Source organism: Rosa chinensis, chromosome 7, assembly GCF_002994745.2.
Source record: "Rosa chinensis cultivar Old Blush chromosome 7, RchiOBHm-V2, whole genome shotgun sequence".
Lineage (NCBI taxonomy): Eukaryota > Viridiplantae > Streptophyta > Magnoliopsida > Rosales > Rosaceae > Rosa > Rosa chinensis.
In genome coordinates this window covers 36805262-36823896 of record NC_037094.1, presented here as the reverse complement: position 1 = coordinate 36823896, position 18635 = coordinate 36805262, and the positions used below count along the sequence as shown (strand labels likewise).

General features: G+C 38.0%; 3 protein-coding genes across 5 annotated transcripts; 2 read left to right on the top strand and 1 right to left on the bottom strand.

Moving 5' to 3' along the window:
* Positions 1–4906: 4906 nt before the first annotated feature.
* On the top strand, positions 4907–7988 carry LOC112176477 (pentatricopeptide repeat-containing protein At1g14470). Its single transcript, XM_024314415.2, has one exon. It carries the CDS (start codon positions 5061–5063, stop codon positions 7353–7355), a length of 2295 nt encoding a protein of 764 aa, XP_024170183.1. The 5' UTR covers positions 4907–5060; the 3' UTR covers positions 7356–7988.
* Positions 7989–9559: 1571 nt separating this feature from the next.
* On the top strand, positions 9560–11150 carry LOC112176478 (hydroxymethylglutaryl-CoA lyase, mitochondrial). Its single transcript, XM_024314416.2, has one exon. It carries the CDS (start codon positions 9792–9794, stop codon positions 11001–11003), a length of 1212 nt encoding a protein of 403 aa, XP_024170184.1. The 5' UTR covers positions 9560–9791; the 3' UTR covers positions 11004–11150.
* On the bottom strand, positions 11119–17430 carry LOC112176479 (50S ribosomal protein L21, chloroplastic). Of its 3 annotated transcripts, none has more exons than XM_024314418.2 (5): positions 17031–17430; positions 14680–14760; positions 12597–12698; positions 12356–12430; positions 11119–11357 (listed from the first exon to the last, which is right to left on the bottom strand). In XM_024314418.2, exons 1-5 carry the CDS (start codon positions 17370–17372, stop codon positions 11286–11288), a joined length of 672 nt encoding a protein of 223 aa, XP_024170186.1. In that variant the 5' UTR covers positions 17373–17430; the 3' UTR covers positions 11119–11285. The 3 variants fall into 3 exon arrangements, with proteins under 3 accessions (XP_024170186.1, XP_024170185.1, XP_040366465.1); XM_024314417.2 differs by lacking the exon at positions 17031–17430 and adding an exon at positions 14871–15289; XM_040510531.1 differs by lacking the exons at positions 11119–11357; positions 17031–17430 and adding exons at positions 11739–11757; positions 14871–15290.
* Between the last annotated feature and the right edge of the window lie 1205 nt (positions 17431–18635).

The window sequence follows — 18635 nt, the reverse complement described above, 5'->3', positions numbered from 1 at the left end:
AGGGCATAATTGTAATTGTATTTAGACACGTGTCAAAAAATCGTGGGAGCATCGCTTCGTAATTGTCATCTTTGCCACTTCCATGAACATAACCCCAAATTGGTGCAATGTCGTTCCCCTTACCCCTTTTGAGGTTTGGTCGAATTCTCAAACATGTGGTCTTATATAGGTCAATATGGTCATTTAAAATAAGTATAAAAATCAGTTAATCACAACCGTTATCAGTTTTGTAGTGAGATATTTTTCTTTCCTCATAAAGAGAAATATTTTTCCTTCAATAAAAGAGAAATATTTTTCTTTCTTTGCAAATACAAGATCTTTTATTACTGTTTCTATATTAATGCACAAGATCATCATCACACAAATATTACATCTTATTAATACATAGATTACACTTCATACCTGTGAGCTTAGCTAGCTTCGGTGGATTTACACAACACTAATATTGGTTAGTGGGAAGAAGCAAGGCTATACTTTGCAATTGAGAAAATTTCAGAACCAACTCAAAAAAAATCCCAAATCTGCCAAAACAACAAGACCCAACTAAAAAACTCCCCAATCGACAATGAATCAACCATAAAAAAAACAATGAGTTGCCACCACGACTGTAAAACAAATAGAGTAGTTAGTGTAACAATTTTTACTAGTTGGTGCCTATGTTTGAATACATAAGTTTAGTGAAGTCCCTTGCTATTAGTCAAAAATCTTTATTAATGCTTAGAATATGGAATTTTTGGCATCGTGTACCCCCAAATATATTCTAGAGTTTCATAAATCAAAACTTGGAGACTTGAGCCGAAAATTTATAATTATGTTAACGTTGTTATCTCCTTTTTCTTCTTTTGTTTATGCATGTATGACATCTTGCAACATTTAGCCTCTTTGTCCTCTAAAAAAGAAATAAAAATGAAATAAATGTTAAGCCTCTTACAACGAACCCAAGTTATTAGGTAGGTTTGTGGTTGCAAGTTTAGGTTGATGGGAATTCATATTCATGCTTTCTTCAAGTCCTAGTCCAAGACTCCAAATCAACAAGGACATTCTTGGTTCGTCTGCATCTTCTTGGAGAATAACCCCCAATATGAATTATCTATTAATTATTCTCAAAAGCACAAAGTAGTATGTCCTATTGTAAACATCAACAGACCATAGATGAGATGATAAAGTAGATCCAAGATAGGAGGATAAGAATTGAACATCAATATCTTAAAGTAACCTAACAATGGAATTGGAATTGGAGACCCTGATGTTATGTTAGTTAAAATATTGGTTCTCCTTTATGTCTGCGATCATGAGCTTAAACCAACCTACCTTGGTATTTCATCATTAATATGTACCAACCTTTTCTTTTGGGTTATTATCACAAATGGTACCTGAACTTATTCTCTATTTTATCGATGGTACCTGAACTTCAATTTTGATCACAACCAGTACCCGAACTTTTCTATTTCATTTTAAATGGTACCTAAGCCCACCTTCGGTCACTATTCCGGCCAAAAAAGCTAAATATAAAAGAAAAAAATAAGTTCAAGGCAAGTGTATTACCAATAAATCATCACTATATATGATCGCAACCATTGAACTCATCAAAAATCATCACTATGACTGCCTCACATGCCGTTTTTAGTCGGAATAGTGACAGGAGATGGCTCTTGGTACTATTTAAAATGAAATCGAAAAGTTCGGGTACTAGTTGTGATCAAAATTGAAATTCAGGTACTATCGATAAGATTGAGCTATAGTTCAGGTACCATTTGTGATAATAACCCTTTTCTTTTTTACTAGATTGATTGATTGATTGAATGATATTTGAACTCAAACACTTCAATCACAAAATGAACACCACCTAAACTATAAGCTAGTCACTATCGTCAGGAATCATTTATCCAATGATCATGAGTAATATCTCTGTTAAGAAATGAATACTCAAATATTTATGAATATATCCTTCGTTCATGAATTTAGATAAAGCTAATGTGATACTTGATTTTTTTGTCATATTAGGTCAATCGTCACTATGTGATATTTTTCAAATGTTGCATAGTGTATTAATGATGAGCATGCTATTCATTTATTTATGTTTAACTCTTTATTCAAGGCCAATACTATTTGGTCTAGAATAAAAAGAATTTTTTTTTAATTTGATATTAAATATGTACGTAGCACAATTATTGCCACTGCCAATACTATTATGCCGATTCTATTGGTGGCTTTACTTTTAGAGGTGTTATACTTGATGGGCGACAATGACCAGTACTTTGCGGTGCTAGTTGCTTGACATAGTTACACGGGTTTTCTTTGGGTCATGGGTAGTTTATATTTGATTGAGTTAGGCTGTTTAGCCTGCAATTACTGGAGTTCATGTTTGGGAACCTAAGTGATTTTTGTATAAAGGATGTACGCTTTATGAGTCATCTGAGATATGGGTTGAGTTGGTTTTTGGATATTGAGAGTTTTATGCTCCTCCCCTCACATAAGCATATAAATCATGAATTCTTAATTTTTTATTATCCTTTATTTTTGGTTTCAGAGTGGGTGTTTTCTATGCTTGGCGCTATAGTGTAATAGATGCAACTATTAAGGTGTTGTCTCTTCCTATCTTTACCCAAAAAATAAGCTCTTTATGAGTTTATGTAAGTTTACAAAGGAATCATCGTAGTGTTATGCTTGTTCTAAAACTACAACTTCTCCAAGCCCTAGCTCTAGTTCTACTGTGTTGCTGTTGTGCTTTGTTGTAGGACTTGTAGTTCTTTTGTCTTGGCCTCTAGGATCGATGGCTTGAAGGCAATTGTGTTTGGTCCTTGAGTTTGTTTCTATGATTCTCAGTGGCAAGGCAAACTTGGACATCGGTGCAAGGAGCAATGACTGGCGGTGGGGGCTAGGTCGGATTTTGATCCATCTCTGCTCCAGGCGACGGCGGCGGCGAAAGCTACATCAAGGGAGGTGTTAACGGTTGCATGCGCAGATTTCAATTTCGTCTGGATTTGGGAACTGTTTGCACTGGGTTTCGATGATGCCTTCAGAATGATGGTGTCAAAACGACGTGGTGGCCTTTCGGCAGCGAACAATGAGTCGCAGTGGCGGCGGTGCTCAAATGCCCTTGAGCAAGGTAGTGGTGGCTGAGATCGATTTGGGCTAATCCCTTCGGCTTTGCGTTTTATTACCTTGGGCCATTGTGGGCTGTTAGTTTTTAGTTTTTTAGTTAGTTTTTAAAAAAAATTTAAATTTTTTTTTTTAGCCTTTCAGGTGCGCACTTTGCTAGGGCTACTTTCCGGTGGGTTTAGTATTTTTGTCTTGGGTTTGGGCTTTTGGCCTCTAACTCATACTGTAGGTGCTTCTAGGGAAGCCCCCTCTGCATAGGGGCGGTCCTGGAAGTTTTAAGAATAAATTGGCTTGAAAATTTGGCTTGGTCTGGTTCCTCTCCTGATAGTGTTAGGTTCTCCTGGTTACTTGGTTTCCGTTGCTATCAAAGGCATCTTTACGTAAGGTTCTAGGTTCTAAGGCTCTTAGCAATAGCTCATTTCTGACCAGCTAGGGCGGGTTATTATTTAATGTGGGAGCCCTTCTAATGAGGACCACTAAAATGAGGACTTTCTAATCAACGGTTTGGGAGACCCACTTTTCGATTACATTACGGCAAATCAACTGTTAGATGTTTATGTACGCATGAGTAGATCACTTCTAAAAATGTTCTTCTAAATTGATAATCGTTAAGATACCGAACTTGATCAAATCAATAGACGAACCAAATCTGTCAAACATGAACCGTTCATGTTTATAACTAATAAATCACATTATGAATGTCTTAACGATTTTCAAATTGGTTAAAAAATTGCATAAATAATATACACATAAATATCTAAACATCTAATAGTTGATTTGCGAAAATGTGATCGAAAAGTGGGTCTAACACAAAAGTTCTCAACCAGTCATCATTTTAGTGGTCCTCTTTAGAAGGGCTCCCAATATAATTTTTGCCTCTCACTACTTTTTAAAGGATTGACATCTCAATTAATAAAAAATAATAAATAAATACATAAACCAGCACTCAAAAAATACAGATATACATACTCTCAATTTTGAGCATTCAAAAACTATACATGCATACTCAATCATGAATTATACATGAATTGCAATAGGAAATGTTATTAGCAAGAATAGAAGAATGTTGGGCCCCTCACTATCGTCAAGAATCATTTATCCAATGGTCATGAGTAATATCTTTGTCAAGAAATGAATACTCAAATATTTATGAATATATCCTTCATCATGAATTTAGATAAAGCTAATATGATACTTGATTTTTTTGTCAGACTAGGTCAATCGTCAATCTAGCTATGATATTTTTCGAATGTTGCATAGTGTAATAATTTTTCATCGCATGTTATTTTTTATTTATTTATGCTTAACTCTTTATTCAAAGCTAATACTATTTGGTCTAGAAAAAGAAAAAGAAAAAGAAAAATTTCAATTTGATATTAATTATGTACGTAGCACAATTGTCTTCACTGCCAATACTATTCTGCCGATTCTATTGGTGGCTTCACTTTTGGAGGTGTTGCACTTGATGGCAATAATGACTAGTGCTTTGCGGTGCTAGCAGTCGCTGGTTGCTTGACATAGTTGCTCGGGTTTACTTTGGGTTAGGGGGCATGGGTCGTTTATTTTTGGGTAAAGCTATTTAGTCTATAATTACTTCAGTTCGTATTTGAGAGCCAAGTGATTTTTGTATAAAGGATGTACGATTTATATGTCATCTAAGAGACTAAGATCTGTGTCGAGTTGGTTTTTTATTTTTGAATCACATAAACATATAAATAATAACTTACAAATTCTTAATTTTTTTTCCTTTTATTTTTGGTTTCAGAGTGGGTGCTTTCTGTGCTCGGCCCTATAGTGTAAATAGCTGCATAGTGACTATATATCAAATGGAAGGTTTGGAAAAGCAAGAGCCCTTACCTTGTATTCTCATCTCTTGTTTGGTCACACAAGGTTGAATTGAGAATGGTGATTTAGCAAGCTCAATACATTTTGGATTTTGGGCATATATATATATATATATGTCAGTCTTACACTTGGATAGCTTACTATGCAAAATAAGCAATGTGAGTCAGTTAAGGCAGCTCCATGCTCACCTCATTCAAAATTCCCTCCACCACCAAAACCAATGGGTGTCATTGCTCATCAACCAATGCACGCGCCTCCGTGCACCGCCGCCTTATACCCGTCTCATCTTCGACTCTACGCCTCGCCCCAACATCCATGTCTTCACCTCCATGCTCAAATATTACGCCCCTTTGGGCAATGTTTGCTCTAATCAAGTTGTTTCACTATATCAACTAATGCAGCGTTGCGAGGACGTATGTCTTGGTACCTTTGTGTACCCAGTTTTGATCAAATCGTCGGGCAGTGCCGGCATTGCGTTCCACGCGCATGTGGTGAAGTTGGGTCTTGGTTCAGATCATTATGTAAGCAATGCCATCATGAGTGTGTATTCGAAATATGGGCCGGTGGAGCATGCCCGAGACGTGTTCGATGAAATGCCTGAGAGGAGTCTGGTGGATTGGAACAACATGATTTCTGGGTATTGGAAGTGGGGGAATAAAGTTGAAGCGTGTAAACTGTTTGATATGATGCCTGAGAAGAGTGTTGTTACTTGGACTGCTATGGTTACCGGGTACGCTAGGATGAAGGATTTGGAGAATGCAAGAAGGTATTTTGATAATATTCCGGAGAAAAATGTGGTGTCGTGGAATGCAATGCTCTCGGCTTATGCTCAGAATGGATCTCCAGAGGAGGCTTTGAGATTGTTTGATGGCATGATGGATTCTGGAGACAAACCAAATGAAACTACATGGGCAATTGTCATTTCAGCGTGTTCGTCATGTGGTAATAGTTCCATTGCAGATTCGTTTATCCAAAAGCTCAACCAGAAGCGGATGCATTTAAGTTATTTTGGCAAAACTGCGATGCTTGATATGTATGCAAAGCGTGGGAGCATCAAGAGTGCTAGAGAAGTTTTTGATGAATTGGGGGTGTATAAGAGCTCTGGGACGTGGAATGCCATGATATCAGCATATGCAAGAGTTGGGAATTTGACTTCAGCTAGAGAGCTCTTTGATAAGATGCCGGAAAGAGATGTTGTCTCATGGAACTCGATGATTTCTGGCTATGCTCAGAATGGACAGTCCGCTCTTGCAATTGATCTCTTCAAAGATATGACTGCTGCTGATAACCCCAAACCAAATGAAGTCACTATGGTCAGTGTCATCTCAGCATGTGGGCATCTTGGGGCATTGGAGATAGGTAATTGGGCCGTCAACTTTCTCACAAAACATCATACCAATCTAAGTATATCAGTATACAATTCTTTGATATTCTTGTACTCTAAATGTGGAAACATGGATGATGCCAAGAGAATATTCAACGAAATGAAACAACGAGATGTGGTTTCCTACAATACATTGATTTCAGGGTTTGCAGCTCATGGTCATGGAATGGAAGCTGTCAAGCTAAAGATGAAGATGAAAGAAGAATTTATTGAGCCAAACCGTGAAACGTATATTGGTATTCTGACAGCGTGCAGCCATGCTGGGTTGTTAGAAGAAGGTTGGAAGATCTTTGAGTCGATCAAAGATCCTGATGTAGATCATTATGCATGCGTGGTTGACTTATTAGGTCGAGTGGGTAAAGTGGATGAGGCAAAAAAAATAGTTGATGGCATGCAGAAAGAGCCACATGCTGGAGTTTATGGATCTATTTTAAATGCTAGCCGGATTCACAAAAGAATTGATCTTGGGGAGTTTGCTGCAAGCAAGCTCTTTGAGCTTGAACCACATAATTCAGGAAACTACATTTTGCTTTCGAACATATATGCCTCTGCAGGCAGGTGGGACGATGTGGTGAGAGTTAGAGAAGCTATGAGAAATGCAGGTGTGAAAAAGGCAACTGGTTGGAGTTGGGTGGAATACAATGGTAAGATGCACAAGTTCATTGCGGGAGACAGATCACACGAACTGTCAGATGAAATTTATACGCGATTGGCAGAATTAGGGAGGAAGCTGAGGAATGCTGGCTACATTGCTGATAAGGCCTGTGTGCTAAGAGATGTTGATGAGGAAGAGAAAGAAGAGATGGTGGGTACTCATAGTGAAAAATTGGCGGTATGCTTCGCTCTCCTTGTTACAGAAGCAAAGTCAGTGATTAGAGTGGTGAAGAATCTGAGGGTATGCAGGGATTGCCATACAGCTATTAAGATGATATCTAAGTTGGAAGGAAGGAAAATTATTTTGAGGGATAATAACAGGTTTCACCATTTCAGTGATGGGCAATGTTCTTGCGGGGACTATTGGTAATGTTTAAGAACCAATTTGCCATATTCATGCTAATAAGGATAGGAACGTAACTAATGCTTCTGGAACATGAAGTAATAAGTCATGGCGGTTGCCTGCCAATCGAGTAATTTCTGTTGTAAGATGTTTCATTCATCGAGATATCAAAAGAAATCAGGAATATAAAATGAAACCTGGAAACCAAGGCATTTACTTTGATTCTTTGTTTTTTATTTTTTTCATTTGAGCAAAGTGGATATGGAGAAAGATGAGAATATAGGGTGTTATTTTCTAAAATTTACTTTGATATTCACTGTAATTTGCAATTGCAAACCAACCATGTGATTGTTAAATCTAATCAACACATTGACAGACTTTGTCCTTTTTGTCATTAGGATGTCGAAAGTATAGATCTAGATCCTCATTCATTCTTCTTTTGTCTGACAGATTTAGAATGTTTTCTTGGATACTATTAATGCTTCGAATTGGAATTACTCTTTCATAGATTGGTTGTATACTTTCAGAACTCATACCAGTCAGGATATCTTCTCATCTTTCCCATATCCTTGTCCTCTGCTACAATGTTTGGCATACCAGGAACACTATTTTTTGAAACAAGATTTCTCCTCCTCCTCAGATCTTTTTTGCAGTTGCTAGAATGACTACAAACTACTGTAATGCTAATTTAAAAATTCATTCTATTCCTATTTCCCGATCAATTCCTATCATTAAATGGAAACCTCCGGACCATAATTTTATTAAACTCAATTTTGATGGTTCAGTGTTGCATAATAAATGAGCTGCTACAGGATTTGTCTGATGTAGCCAAGATGAACACAAAATTAGGACAATCTATAGTTCTTGTAGCTGAAGCTTTGGTGCTCAGAGAGGGTTTATGTCAGGCACTTAACCAAGGATACAATCAAATCAAGTACAGGGGAGATTCTAAAATTCTTATTGATAGCATTAACTGTCTGATCTCAGTGCTTTGGAGAATCAAATTCTTGGTTAAAGAGATTCTTCATTTTGCCACTGCTTGTTCTTCTATTTCCTTCAAACACTTGCATCAGGAGGCAAATTTTCTAGCGGATGCTGTCAATGCTGTTGGTCATTTTACAGGCTTCAATTCATGCATGGGATCCCTCTCTTCCTTTAAATGCCATGTCTGCCTTTTATCTAGATCAGTTAGGAGTTGGTTGTTGTAGGGGCTCTAGGTTTGCTGGAATGCGAGATGTAGGTCCTTTGATTAAAAAAAAAAATGCAGCTCTGAGAAGTCAGGATCTGAATTTGTGTCTTCAACAATATCCAAGCAATCGGACTATAATGAGGGAAAAAAAAATGATGAGATCGGGCAATCTGATCTCCATATAAGGCCGTTAATAATTCTGTGTCTTGCGTTGTCAATAGAAACCACCCATGTCACCGCAAGACACAGAGGAGCATGTACAGGGGTATGAAGATAGAGAGGGTAAGAAGTTATGAACTTGTTCCTATAACCATTGTTGAACTTGGGGTTGTGGTGAAGCAGTAGAAGTCAGAACTCGTGGCACCAGGTTTAAAGCTCCAGCTGCATAAGTAGAAATCACCTTAATTACCAGCTGGGATAGAAGCATGCCAAGTTCCACTCCAAACCACTTCACTGGTGGTTTTGGTTAATTGGAACTTCAACGAGTACCAAGCATCTAGCCACATGATTGATACGCAGACTTGACACCTTTTTTGTCAGCTCCCTGTATCCAGCAATCTGTCCCAGCATTACCGTTCATAGGAATTAATATCCCTAAAATTTTTCCAACGATGCGGTCCCTGATTTAACATAAGACCTGATACCACACGAATGTGCGGTGAATGGAAGGGAGTAGGGTCAACATCCAGTAGCCAAGGATCAGACGTAGCCATATAATTGTAGTTGAACCATCACCATTCACCAATATGCGTATCTGCTCTAAGCACATGACGGACCAAATTATGCAACGCATAATATTGAAGGTTCCTAACCCAGCTTCCCAGATCGAAGTTGGTTTAAGGAAAATAGATTGCTTTAAAGTTTAAACAAACCCATACGACAGGGTTAGGTGCAAAACCAACATGCAATACCTACCACTACTTTCCTCAATCCCCATCTCTCTCTTTTTCCTTCTTCAAACAGAATTACTTCATCTACTTAATTAGTTAGGTGCAAGAATGTAAACGTTCCAACTACCTACCAATTCTTTCGCCATCTCTCTCTTTGTCCTTGTTCAAACTCACCAAACAAGGAAATTAAAACCAAACCTAACAACGATTAACGCCATCATCTATTTAGTGTTACCTTCTTTGAACAACCCAGAAGGTTTTTCCCAATTTAGAGGGTTTCTCTTTTCAGGCTAATTTATAGGGTTTCTCTTTTCAGGCTCTGGAACCCTAATTGTTGCTTCTCTCGAAAGGACTTCAGTTTGGCCTTTTCCATCTACTTGCACCATGTCAAGCTTGGAGAAGCCACTTGTTTTTGATAGGATTCAGGAATTCTCTTCTAGTGTTTGCAGGTCAAGAAGAGCAGATGATGTTGAAGAAGGAACAAGTTGTAGCACATCCAATAGCCGCGAAGAAGAGTATACAAGAGACTACTTCTCTTTCAGCAAAAAGACTTTGAGCTTTGGCAGGAATCACAAGGCTTTCAGAAATGGTTTTGAATCATGGTTCTTGCCAGATGATCAATTTAACTCCAAGACCAAGTGCAATGAAAAAGATGCAACACGTAAGTTCCTGAACCGAATAGGATTACCAAAGTTTGTTAAGATAGTAGAAGTAGGTCCAAGAGACGGTCTACAAAATGAGAAGAAGATCGTATCTGCAGCTACAAAGATTGAGCTGATTCATAGGCTGATTTCTTCTGGGTTGTCTGTTGTTGAGGCTACAAGTTTTGTATCACCCAAATGGGTTCCTCAGCTAGCAGATGCAAAGGATGTAATGGAAGCGGTTCGCAATCTCGAGGGTAGTGCTACATTGCCTGTTCTGACACCTAATTTGAAAGGATTTGAAGCAGCTATTGCATCTGGTGCTAAGGTCGTAGCAGTCTTTGCATCAGCTTCCGAGTCATTTTCGAAGGCGAACATCAATTGTAGCATAGAAGAAAGTCTTGTTCGTTACCGAGCTGTTACTCGTGCTGCAAAGGAGCTTTCCATTCCTGTTCGAGGGTATGTATCATGTGCCATTGGATGTCCAGAAGAGGGAGCAATTCCCCCATCAAAAGTGGCATATGTAGCAAAACAACTCTATGACATGGGCTGCTTTGAAATTTCTCTTGCCGACACGACCGGAATCGGTACCCCAACGACGGTTGTGCCAATGCTTGAAGCTGTGATGGCTGTTGTTCCTGTTGAGAAGCTAGCTGTTCATTTCCATGACACGTACGGGCAATCTCTTCCAAATATTCTAGTCTCTCTTCAAATGGGGATATGCACAGTCGACTCCTCTGTTGCAGGTTTAGGTGGGTGTCCATATGCCAAGGGCGCTTCGGGTAACGTTGCCACTGAAGATGTTGTATACATGCTTAGTGAACTTGGTGTGGAAACCAATGTGGATTTGGCCAAGCTCCTGGTGGCTGGTGATTTCATCAGCAGGCATTTAGGTCGCCCGTCTGGTTCAAAGATCGCCATTGCCTCGAGTCCTGTTAAAGCTGATGACTCTTAAGGTTTAGGCTCTGTTTGTACCAGTTGTGCATTTACTTGGCCTAAGGAATTGTGATTCCATGTTTTTTCTTTGGCCTATCATGAATTGTGATTCAGCAAATAATTTCGTTATCAAGTGAAATAAACTGGAACAGAATTGATAATACAATCAAGCTACAAGCATATTGTTTCCATACACCACCTTACAATGGAAACCACCTTACAATTACATACAAAAATGAGAAATACATTGAAACAAAGCAAAATACTCCGAATCCTACACCATAACCACTCAATGGAACCCCTATGATTCAAGGGTAACTGCTGGATAGTCTTGATAGCCGGTGATAGCTGTTATCCTTATGCGTGAATTTGGCTGCACAAATGAGTTAAGGCTAAATCAAAAGCATCAAAGCAGGAATCGGCAATTCATAGGATATATGAAGTATTTGATCACAAACATAACAGCTCTAAAAAGGAAACACAAAGAAAGCAATTTTCCCTCCAAAAAGATAAAACTAGAAGTCGATGGATGCAAGGATAAGACAAACCTTAGCAAATAAGGTATGGGTACCACAATGATCTAATTTCCCTAGTGGAATATATAGGTACAGATATATAAAAACGATGTAATAAGTTGAACCGTTAGATCAGTTATGACTGTGATATGCATCCCACACATTAGGACACTTTGTACTCTCAATTGTCCATACCTGGTTTAACAGTGAGATAAAAATCGTCTGTTTAACCTGTTTGGTGAACAACATAGGTCCTCACTGGAACACCATTAGTAAAAGGTTCAATTACACAGGCATTTTAAGATTCAGTGTCTTTTCAGGATAAACCTCTCTACTTTACATCTAGGATCCATGTGTGCTTCCAAAACTTAAACTTGCCAAAAGCTTCAACTATGGCGATTTAGAGTTCAGGGCAAAAAAGATATTTAGAGTATCTAATACCTGTTAAGGTGTACTGGGAATGTATTGGTTTAGGGATCATGCTTGGAGGAATTTGGCTTCCTAAATCTTGTCTGAGTCAAAATGAACTAAATTGCATGACTGCTCCCGAAATAGGACTGTGACTAAGTCACAGTAAATAAAAGATGAGGATGATAGATTAGTGACAGGCAAAGTCTCATTCCAGTAAAATGCTTAATGCAAATATCTGGATGCTTTATTAAGTCTCTATCATCCTATTAGCCCAAACAAAAAATTGAAACTTTGTTTCTTTCCTTGTTTCATATATCCAATCAAATCAATGAAACTAATTAAATAGGTAACACAAAGTAGGAATTAGTCATTGCAATCATTATAGTTGCACCAACTCTTCTGTTCTGGTTAGTACACAAACAAAGTAGATAATTGAGGGTAATACCTGTCGGTGACCAATGTTTCTCCTATAATTTTTCTTCTTCTTATACTTGAAGACAACCACTTTGTCATTCAGTCCCTGCATAATAATGGGTAAACCATCAAAGGTGGAAACCATTTAGAAATGAAAAAGTAAAAACCTTATTAGTTTAGGTTCTTAGTTTAGGTTCTTACTTCTGAGACAAACACATATAAAGACAAATTATTAGTTACAGTAAAAAGAACATTGTGATATAGTGAATTACTTGCTCTTCAACTATAGCATGTATAGCAGCATTTGTCACTATTGGTTTTCCAATGTAGGTAGTTGTTTTTGTTCCCACAAGCAGCACCTTGTTCAGAACAACCTGCATAAGATCAAATGTAAACATCATGAGGACAACGCTATGATGAACTCTCAGAAAATAAGCACCAATATATTGATAGCACCTCTGATTTCATAAATTAGAAAAAAAAACGAATGATTAGAAGCTGGGTCTGGGCCTGATTTTATTCATGATGTACTCATGATTAGCACCAATTTTTGTATAATAGTTTCAGAATTTGTTTTTAGTAGAACTCTCTACATGCATTCTACTTGCTAAGGTGAGACATTAAGGTTCCTAGAAGGCATTAGTCAGGTCATAGGTTCCCTATCTTGTTGGCTTTGTTCTTCTTGATGCTCTTCTATTTTGCCTTTAGACATGCAATTTTTCCGTTCAGTTCACTTCTCATCGATTATTGTAAACCCCAACATACAAAGCTCTTTAAGTTAATCGTGATAATACATTCTAATTCCATCATAAGACAGACAATAATTACCTCTCTATTGTAGATAACCTAAGATGCCACCTTTTGCGAAAAACAAGAAACAAAAACAGAAAAACCCTCTCTAATTCCTCCACAGTCTGTACAATTCCTCCACTCCATATCATTGCTGGTCATTTCCACAACATATCCCATTGCAAGTCTATAATGCAAACTAGAAGGTTTATGCAGTGAACTGGCCGAGTTATTACAAATATGTCACTGGCAATCTGTAAAATGAGCTTTCAAGCTCAGCTAATTTGGCGACCATGGGAAATACAGGTCAATAAAATAGCTATTAACGAACCTACCCAACATACTGATTTGGCGACCATGGGAAATACAGGTCTTCTTCATTTTTAGTAAGTAAAACGGAGCAAAATATATTGTCAATTTGTCATTGAAGAGATAGTGGCTGACAGAAGTAAAGAATCTAGCACCTTCTCTTCTTTAAAAAAGGTAGCAATGCAGGTTAAGTGAACAATGTAGAGACCAAATGCAAATGCAACTCTTTTAGCAGAAACATGTTCTTCCACCAACCAAAAACATGTATCCACAAAAAAGGAAAAAGACATTATTCATACTGTTACTAATTCTGCAGAACTATTGAGGTATACTTGAATTGTGAACTAGTGAGGGTAATGTCCACAATACGTAATGGGATTCTGATGATATCAATGGAAATGATCAAATATTGAATCTGTTGGTCAGTCATAGTTTTTAGTTTAACACTTGGAATTTGATTCTTTCCTTACACTTGGAATGTGTTGAACATACATTTGAAATGCACAGTGCAGCAATTTAAAAGCGAAATTAAAGCCTGGTGTGAGTTCTGCACTTGTGAAGCATCTTGCATGTGCTCCTTGCATCCATATATCAGAAGACATGATTCAATTTCAGCTTACCTAAACAGAACTATGCGAGTATCACCAGAAAAGTGATGAACGAATCCCAAAACTGTGCAGATAAGCAGCCTTATTCCACCTCCATCATTAATCACTTTATCCTTTTCAAACCATCTTAACTACTACTTTGTTGGCTTTGTTAACCACCAGAGTTCCTTATAGTTTCTCACAACAATGTCCTTAAAACTAGCGCGAATAATGAGAGACTACAGAAATCAATGGCTTTGTTAGAGCACAACCGAAACACTATTTGAGTTAACTCCCCATGCACACCCTCACAGGTTTCAAAAACTCAACATTACTAGGCAGGATCCAACCCTTATGGTAACTTACCATGGAATGAAGACTTCTTCTATAATAGACACTTACAACAGCATTTTCTATCAACGGTGTGTCGTAATACTACAATTAACATTTTTCTGGAACCGTCAGTGAGAGTCACCTAATATCACAAGCTTATTTTCTGTATCAATATTTGACCCTATAGTTACCACCAGTGCAGCAAACTAGTGTCATTTCGTATACCGGTGTTGCTTAAAGCAAACTTAAAGCTAGATATTGCCATATTCACAAACAACAATCAAATCAAAGCTAAATTGGAACAAAAAATAAAGCAAGAAGGAGAAGAAAATGATACCTTATCATTGACCTTGGCTCCTTTGAGGCGCTGTGTATAGATATATCGTCCAGGTATAACAATGTACTGGCGCCCTCCAATCTAAACACACAATTATAATCACCTTATAAGCAATAATGAACAACAGATTTACCAAATATATGAACTCGCTGAAAGAATAGAGAGAGAGAGAGAGAGAGAGAGAGAGATACCAAAACAACAGCGAAAATCTCCTCGCGTTTTGGGGCTGGTTCGGATTCAGCAAGTTCCAAGGCGGGGGCAGGCTCCTCGGAAGCAAGAGGTTCGGCGTCAGGCTCGGGAGCTTGAAGCTCGGCTTCGAGGACGGCGGAGTCAATGTCCGACGACTTGGGGAGGAGAGGGAATGTGGGACGCGGAGAGGAGGAGAGCTTGTGCGGCGAAGACGAAGAAGAAGAAGAGAGGGAGAGGAAGGTGAGATTGGAGTTGAATTGAGAGAGGCAAGTTGTGGCGGGAGGTGAGATTTTGCAGTGGGATGCGAAGGAGGAGCACAACAACGAAAGAGTTGCAGACGACGCCATTCTTCTTCTTTTCACTTCACTCACTCTTTCTCTCGCTCACCGTCTCTCTATGCCGTAAGACTTATCCTATCCGTTGCCAAATACCATTATTTATATTTAGGGAAAATGTTCATTCACACTCAACTTAAGCTACACGCAGACCAAAAAAAAAATAACTTGAGCTATAGCTCATCAAATTATAAGCCCGCATTTTGTTTTTTGGGATATATGGGACCAAAAGGCCGAACAAAACAAAGAACAAATTACATTTCAGAGTTTATAATTCTAATTCTAGGACTTTCACACAAGTCTATAAGCTTGCACCTTACCTATAAGATTACACATTTTTTCCCCTAATATCCAATTAAGTCTATTTTTTTGTTTTTGTTTTATTTATTTATTTTTATGACTATTTTGCCCTCTATCCCTTTGTCACACACACACACACACACACACACACAGAGTGTAACGTCCCGTATCTTAATTTACCCGTTTACTAGTCATTTGGACTGTAAACGACAACTATTTTCACTTTTACTACAGTTTCTGTACTTTTAGTGGCCATAAAAGTTGACTTTTTGTTTCGGTCAAAATTTGAGAAAATTTCCTTCATGAAAATTGTAGAGGACGTTAAACCGAGCCTGTGCATATGTGGTACGTAAAAATCGGAGTTCGTATGTGAAAGTTATAAGTGAAAAGGTGAATTTACTGTTTATGGTAACTCTCTCTATATAAGGAAACTTACCGAGGTAAGTTCCCATTTCAAAACTTACCCTGACCCTCTCTCTCTCCTCTCCCTCTTCCCCCGCGTCGCCCTCCCTAATCCGATTCACGTGATTCCAGTTGTCCTTGGAACGTCTCTTCCTCCTCTATACTATGGTATCAGTGGATATCGGTGATTTGGCCGGAAAACCCCGAATTTATGCAATCATTGTTACTGTAACAATTTGCTTCTACGGTGAAATTCTCCAGTTTTCGGCTATCTCCAGCGGGGAAATTGGCTCTATTAGAAGCACCTCGAGTCACTGATCATCTTCCCTCAAGACTTCTAGCTGAAATTTCCACATTTGGAAGGTGAATTTGAAGGATTTCCAAATTGGTGGGTTTGGAGATTTCCGGGTTTGTGTTCATCGGCAAAATCGGAGCACTTCAAGGTATTTTCTCACTTGGTCACAGTTATGAAAAATGCTTAGAATGTTGAGATGATTATGTGGTTGAAATTTGGTGGCCGGAGGAGGAGTTGGCCGCCGCATGAACAGTGTCAATCGTGAACAATGCGGTGCGTGAACAGAGGTGTCGTGTAAACAATAATTTAAATTCTATTTTTTTTTAGCTAGTTAAATCCTATAATTTTTGTAGAGGTTGAATATGTGAATTTGGTTGGAATTGGAGAAGTTTTTAATCGATTATGAATTTCTGAAAATTTAGGATTTCGATTATCGATTTACGAGAATCCGACCGTCGGATATCTCTCGGTTCTGACTTGGAACCTTTAAGATAACGAATTGGTATTAGTGGTAGAATGTGGGTTGAATCCGAGAAGAATTGGAGAGATGATTTATGAGGATTCGATTTTGAGAATCGTATTTAATTAGAATAGTTATTCACGGAATATATTTGTGTACAGGGCGACATACCGAGCTATTGCTCGACGAAGGAACTCGTACGCATGAACGCCTAAATAGTACTGTGAGTGGACTTTTGTTTTAAATAATGATGCATGCATTTATTTTGAAATTATTGATTTATTTAATTATCGTTTTATTTATCGAGCATGATATTTTGTCTTGAATTATAATTTGACATTGATTTTTTCATGAATAGAGAGAGAGATACCAGAACAACAGCGAAAATCTCCTCGCGTTTTGGGGCTGGTTCGGATTCAGCAAGTTCCAAGGCGGGGGCAGGCTCCTCGGAAGCAAGAGGTTCGGCGTCAGGCTCGGGAGCTTGAAGCTCGGCTTCGAGGACGGCGGAGTCAATCTCCGACGACTTGGGGAGGAGAGGGAATGTGGGACGCGGAGAGGAGGAGAGCTTGTGCGGCGAAGACGAAGAAGAAGAGAGGGATAGGAAGGTGAGATTGGAGTTGAATTGAGAAAGGCACGTTGTGGCGGGAGGTGAGATTTTGCAATGGGATGCGAAGGAGGAGCACAGCAAGGAAAGAGTTGCAGACGACGCCATTCTTCTTCACTTCACTCACTCTCTCTCTCTCTGTCTCTCTGCCGTAAGACTTATCCTATCCGTTGCCAAAAACCATTCTTCATGTTCCATATGTGTTTTTTTTTTTTTTTTTTTTTTTTTTTTTTTGGAGACAACGTAATTAGAGGAGAATTTTAAATAAATATTTTATAATAATTAGGACTCATGGAGAACTTTCAAGTTTAATCGTTGAAATGGGTTAGGTATTAATGTTTAAAATAATCATATATTTATTCAAATGTTGAACTTAAAAGTTCTCGTACTCATTGAAGATAGCCTCATGTAATTAGAACCAAAGTTATCGAATAATGTTATATTTCATGATTCACTCATTTTGGATTAACAGAAAGAGTCATAACCCAAGTATTTTTACTTAGGGTGTTTCTATTTGTACCCATCAAATTTCTATATAGACCCAATAATTTTTTATTACCAATATTACCCTTGTTCAAAATAAAAAACTGCACACATTAATCTTCATTCATCTTCCTCAGACTTGCCACCGTACAATTCACCCATTCTCCTTAGATCCCCGGTCCTCATCAACTAAATAATTCAAAGCAAGAACTTTGATCTTCTCCAAAACGGTAGAGAAGCACTTGAACTCTGATCCTTTCTCTTAAGTAATGGAAATATCATTCATGAATGATTATGGAATGTGGACAGATCATATGGTAAATTGCAGAATTTAAAACATATATACATATGATATAAATCTAACAGATGGAGGGGAAGGTGAAGGTAGATTTAGATTAGTCAAGGTGCTTCATCTACGAGATTATCAATGGCAGATTTAGATTACTCAAGGTGCTTCATCTAAGAGATTTATATATTGCTAGTTCAAAATCTTGGAATTTTTTTTTTTTTTTTTTATATGGGTAGCCTCCAAAGGAAGACCAAAAGAAAGAGACAAAGCCAAGATATGGAAGACAAAGCAACAGTTATCAATGGCAGAGTGAAGAAGCCCATAAAACCATCGTCAGAAAGAAAGAAATTTTTTTTTCTTGTGTGTTTTAATTTAGGGTTAAAATAAGAGTAATATTGGAAAGTTATAGTCAAAATTTATTTTGCTGGGTCTATTTAGATATTTGCTAGGTACAAATAGTTAGACCCAAAATTTTAACTAATCCAACAACAAAAGGTGTAGGTATTATGAAATAGTACAAAAAAGAATTTTTTATCGAACTCAGGGCGTCGACCCAATTGTTGTAGGTTCGCTCATAAACAGTTTCTGGATTTTATGCG

Bases quoted from the DNA above. Each gene is read 5' to 3' on its own strand.
- LOC112176477 (XM_024314415.2), top strand. From the start codon at position 5,061: ATGTCAGTCTTACACTTGGATAGCTTACTATGCAAAATAAGCAATGTG.
- LOC112176479 (XM_024314417.2), bottom strand. From the start codon at position 15,215: ATGGCGTCGTCTGCAACTCTTTCGTTGTTGTGCTCCTCCTTCGCATCC. The intron at 14,761-14,870 runs GTATCTCTCTCT...TTGTGTGTTTAG, and splicing joins AGATTTTCGCTGTTGTTTTG to ATTGGAGGGCGCCAGTACAT. The intron at 12,431-12,596 runs GTAATTCACTAT...ATTATTATGCAG, and splicing joins ATGCTATAGTTGAAGAGCAA to GGACTGAATGACAAAGTGGT.
- LOC112176478 (XM_024314416.2), top strand. From the start codon at position 9,792: ATGTCAAGCTTGGAGAAGCCACTTGTTTTTGATAGGATTCAGGAATTC.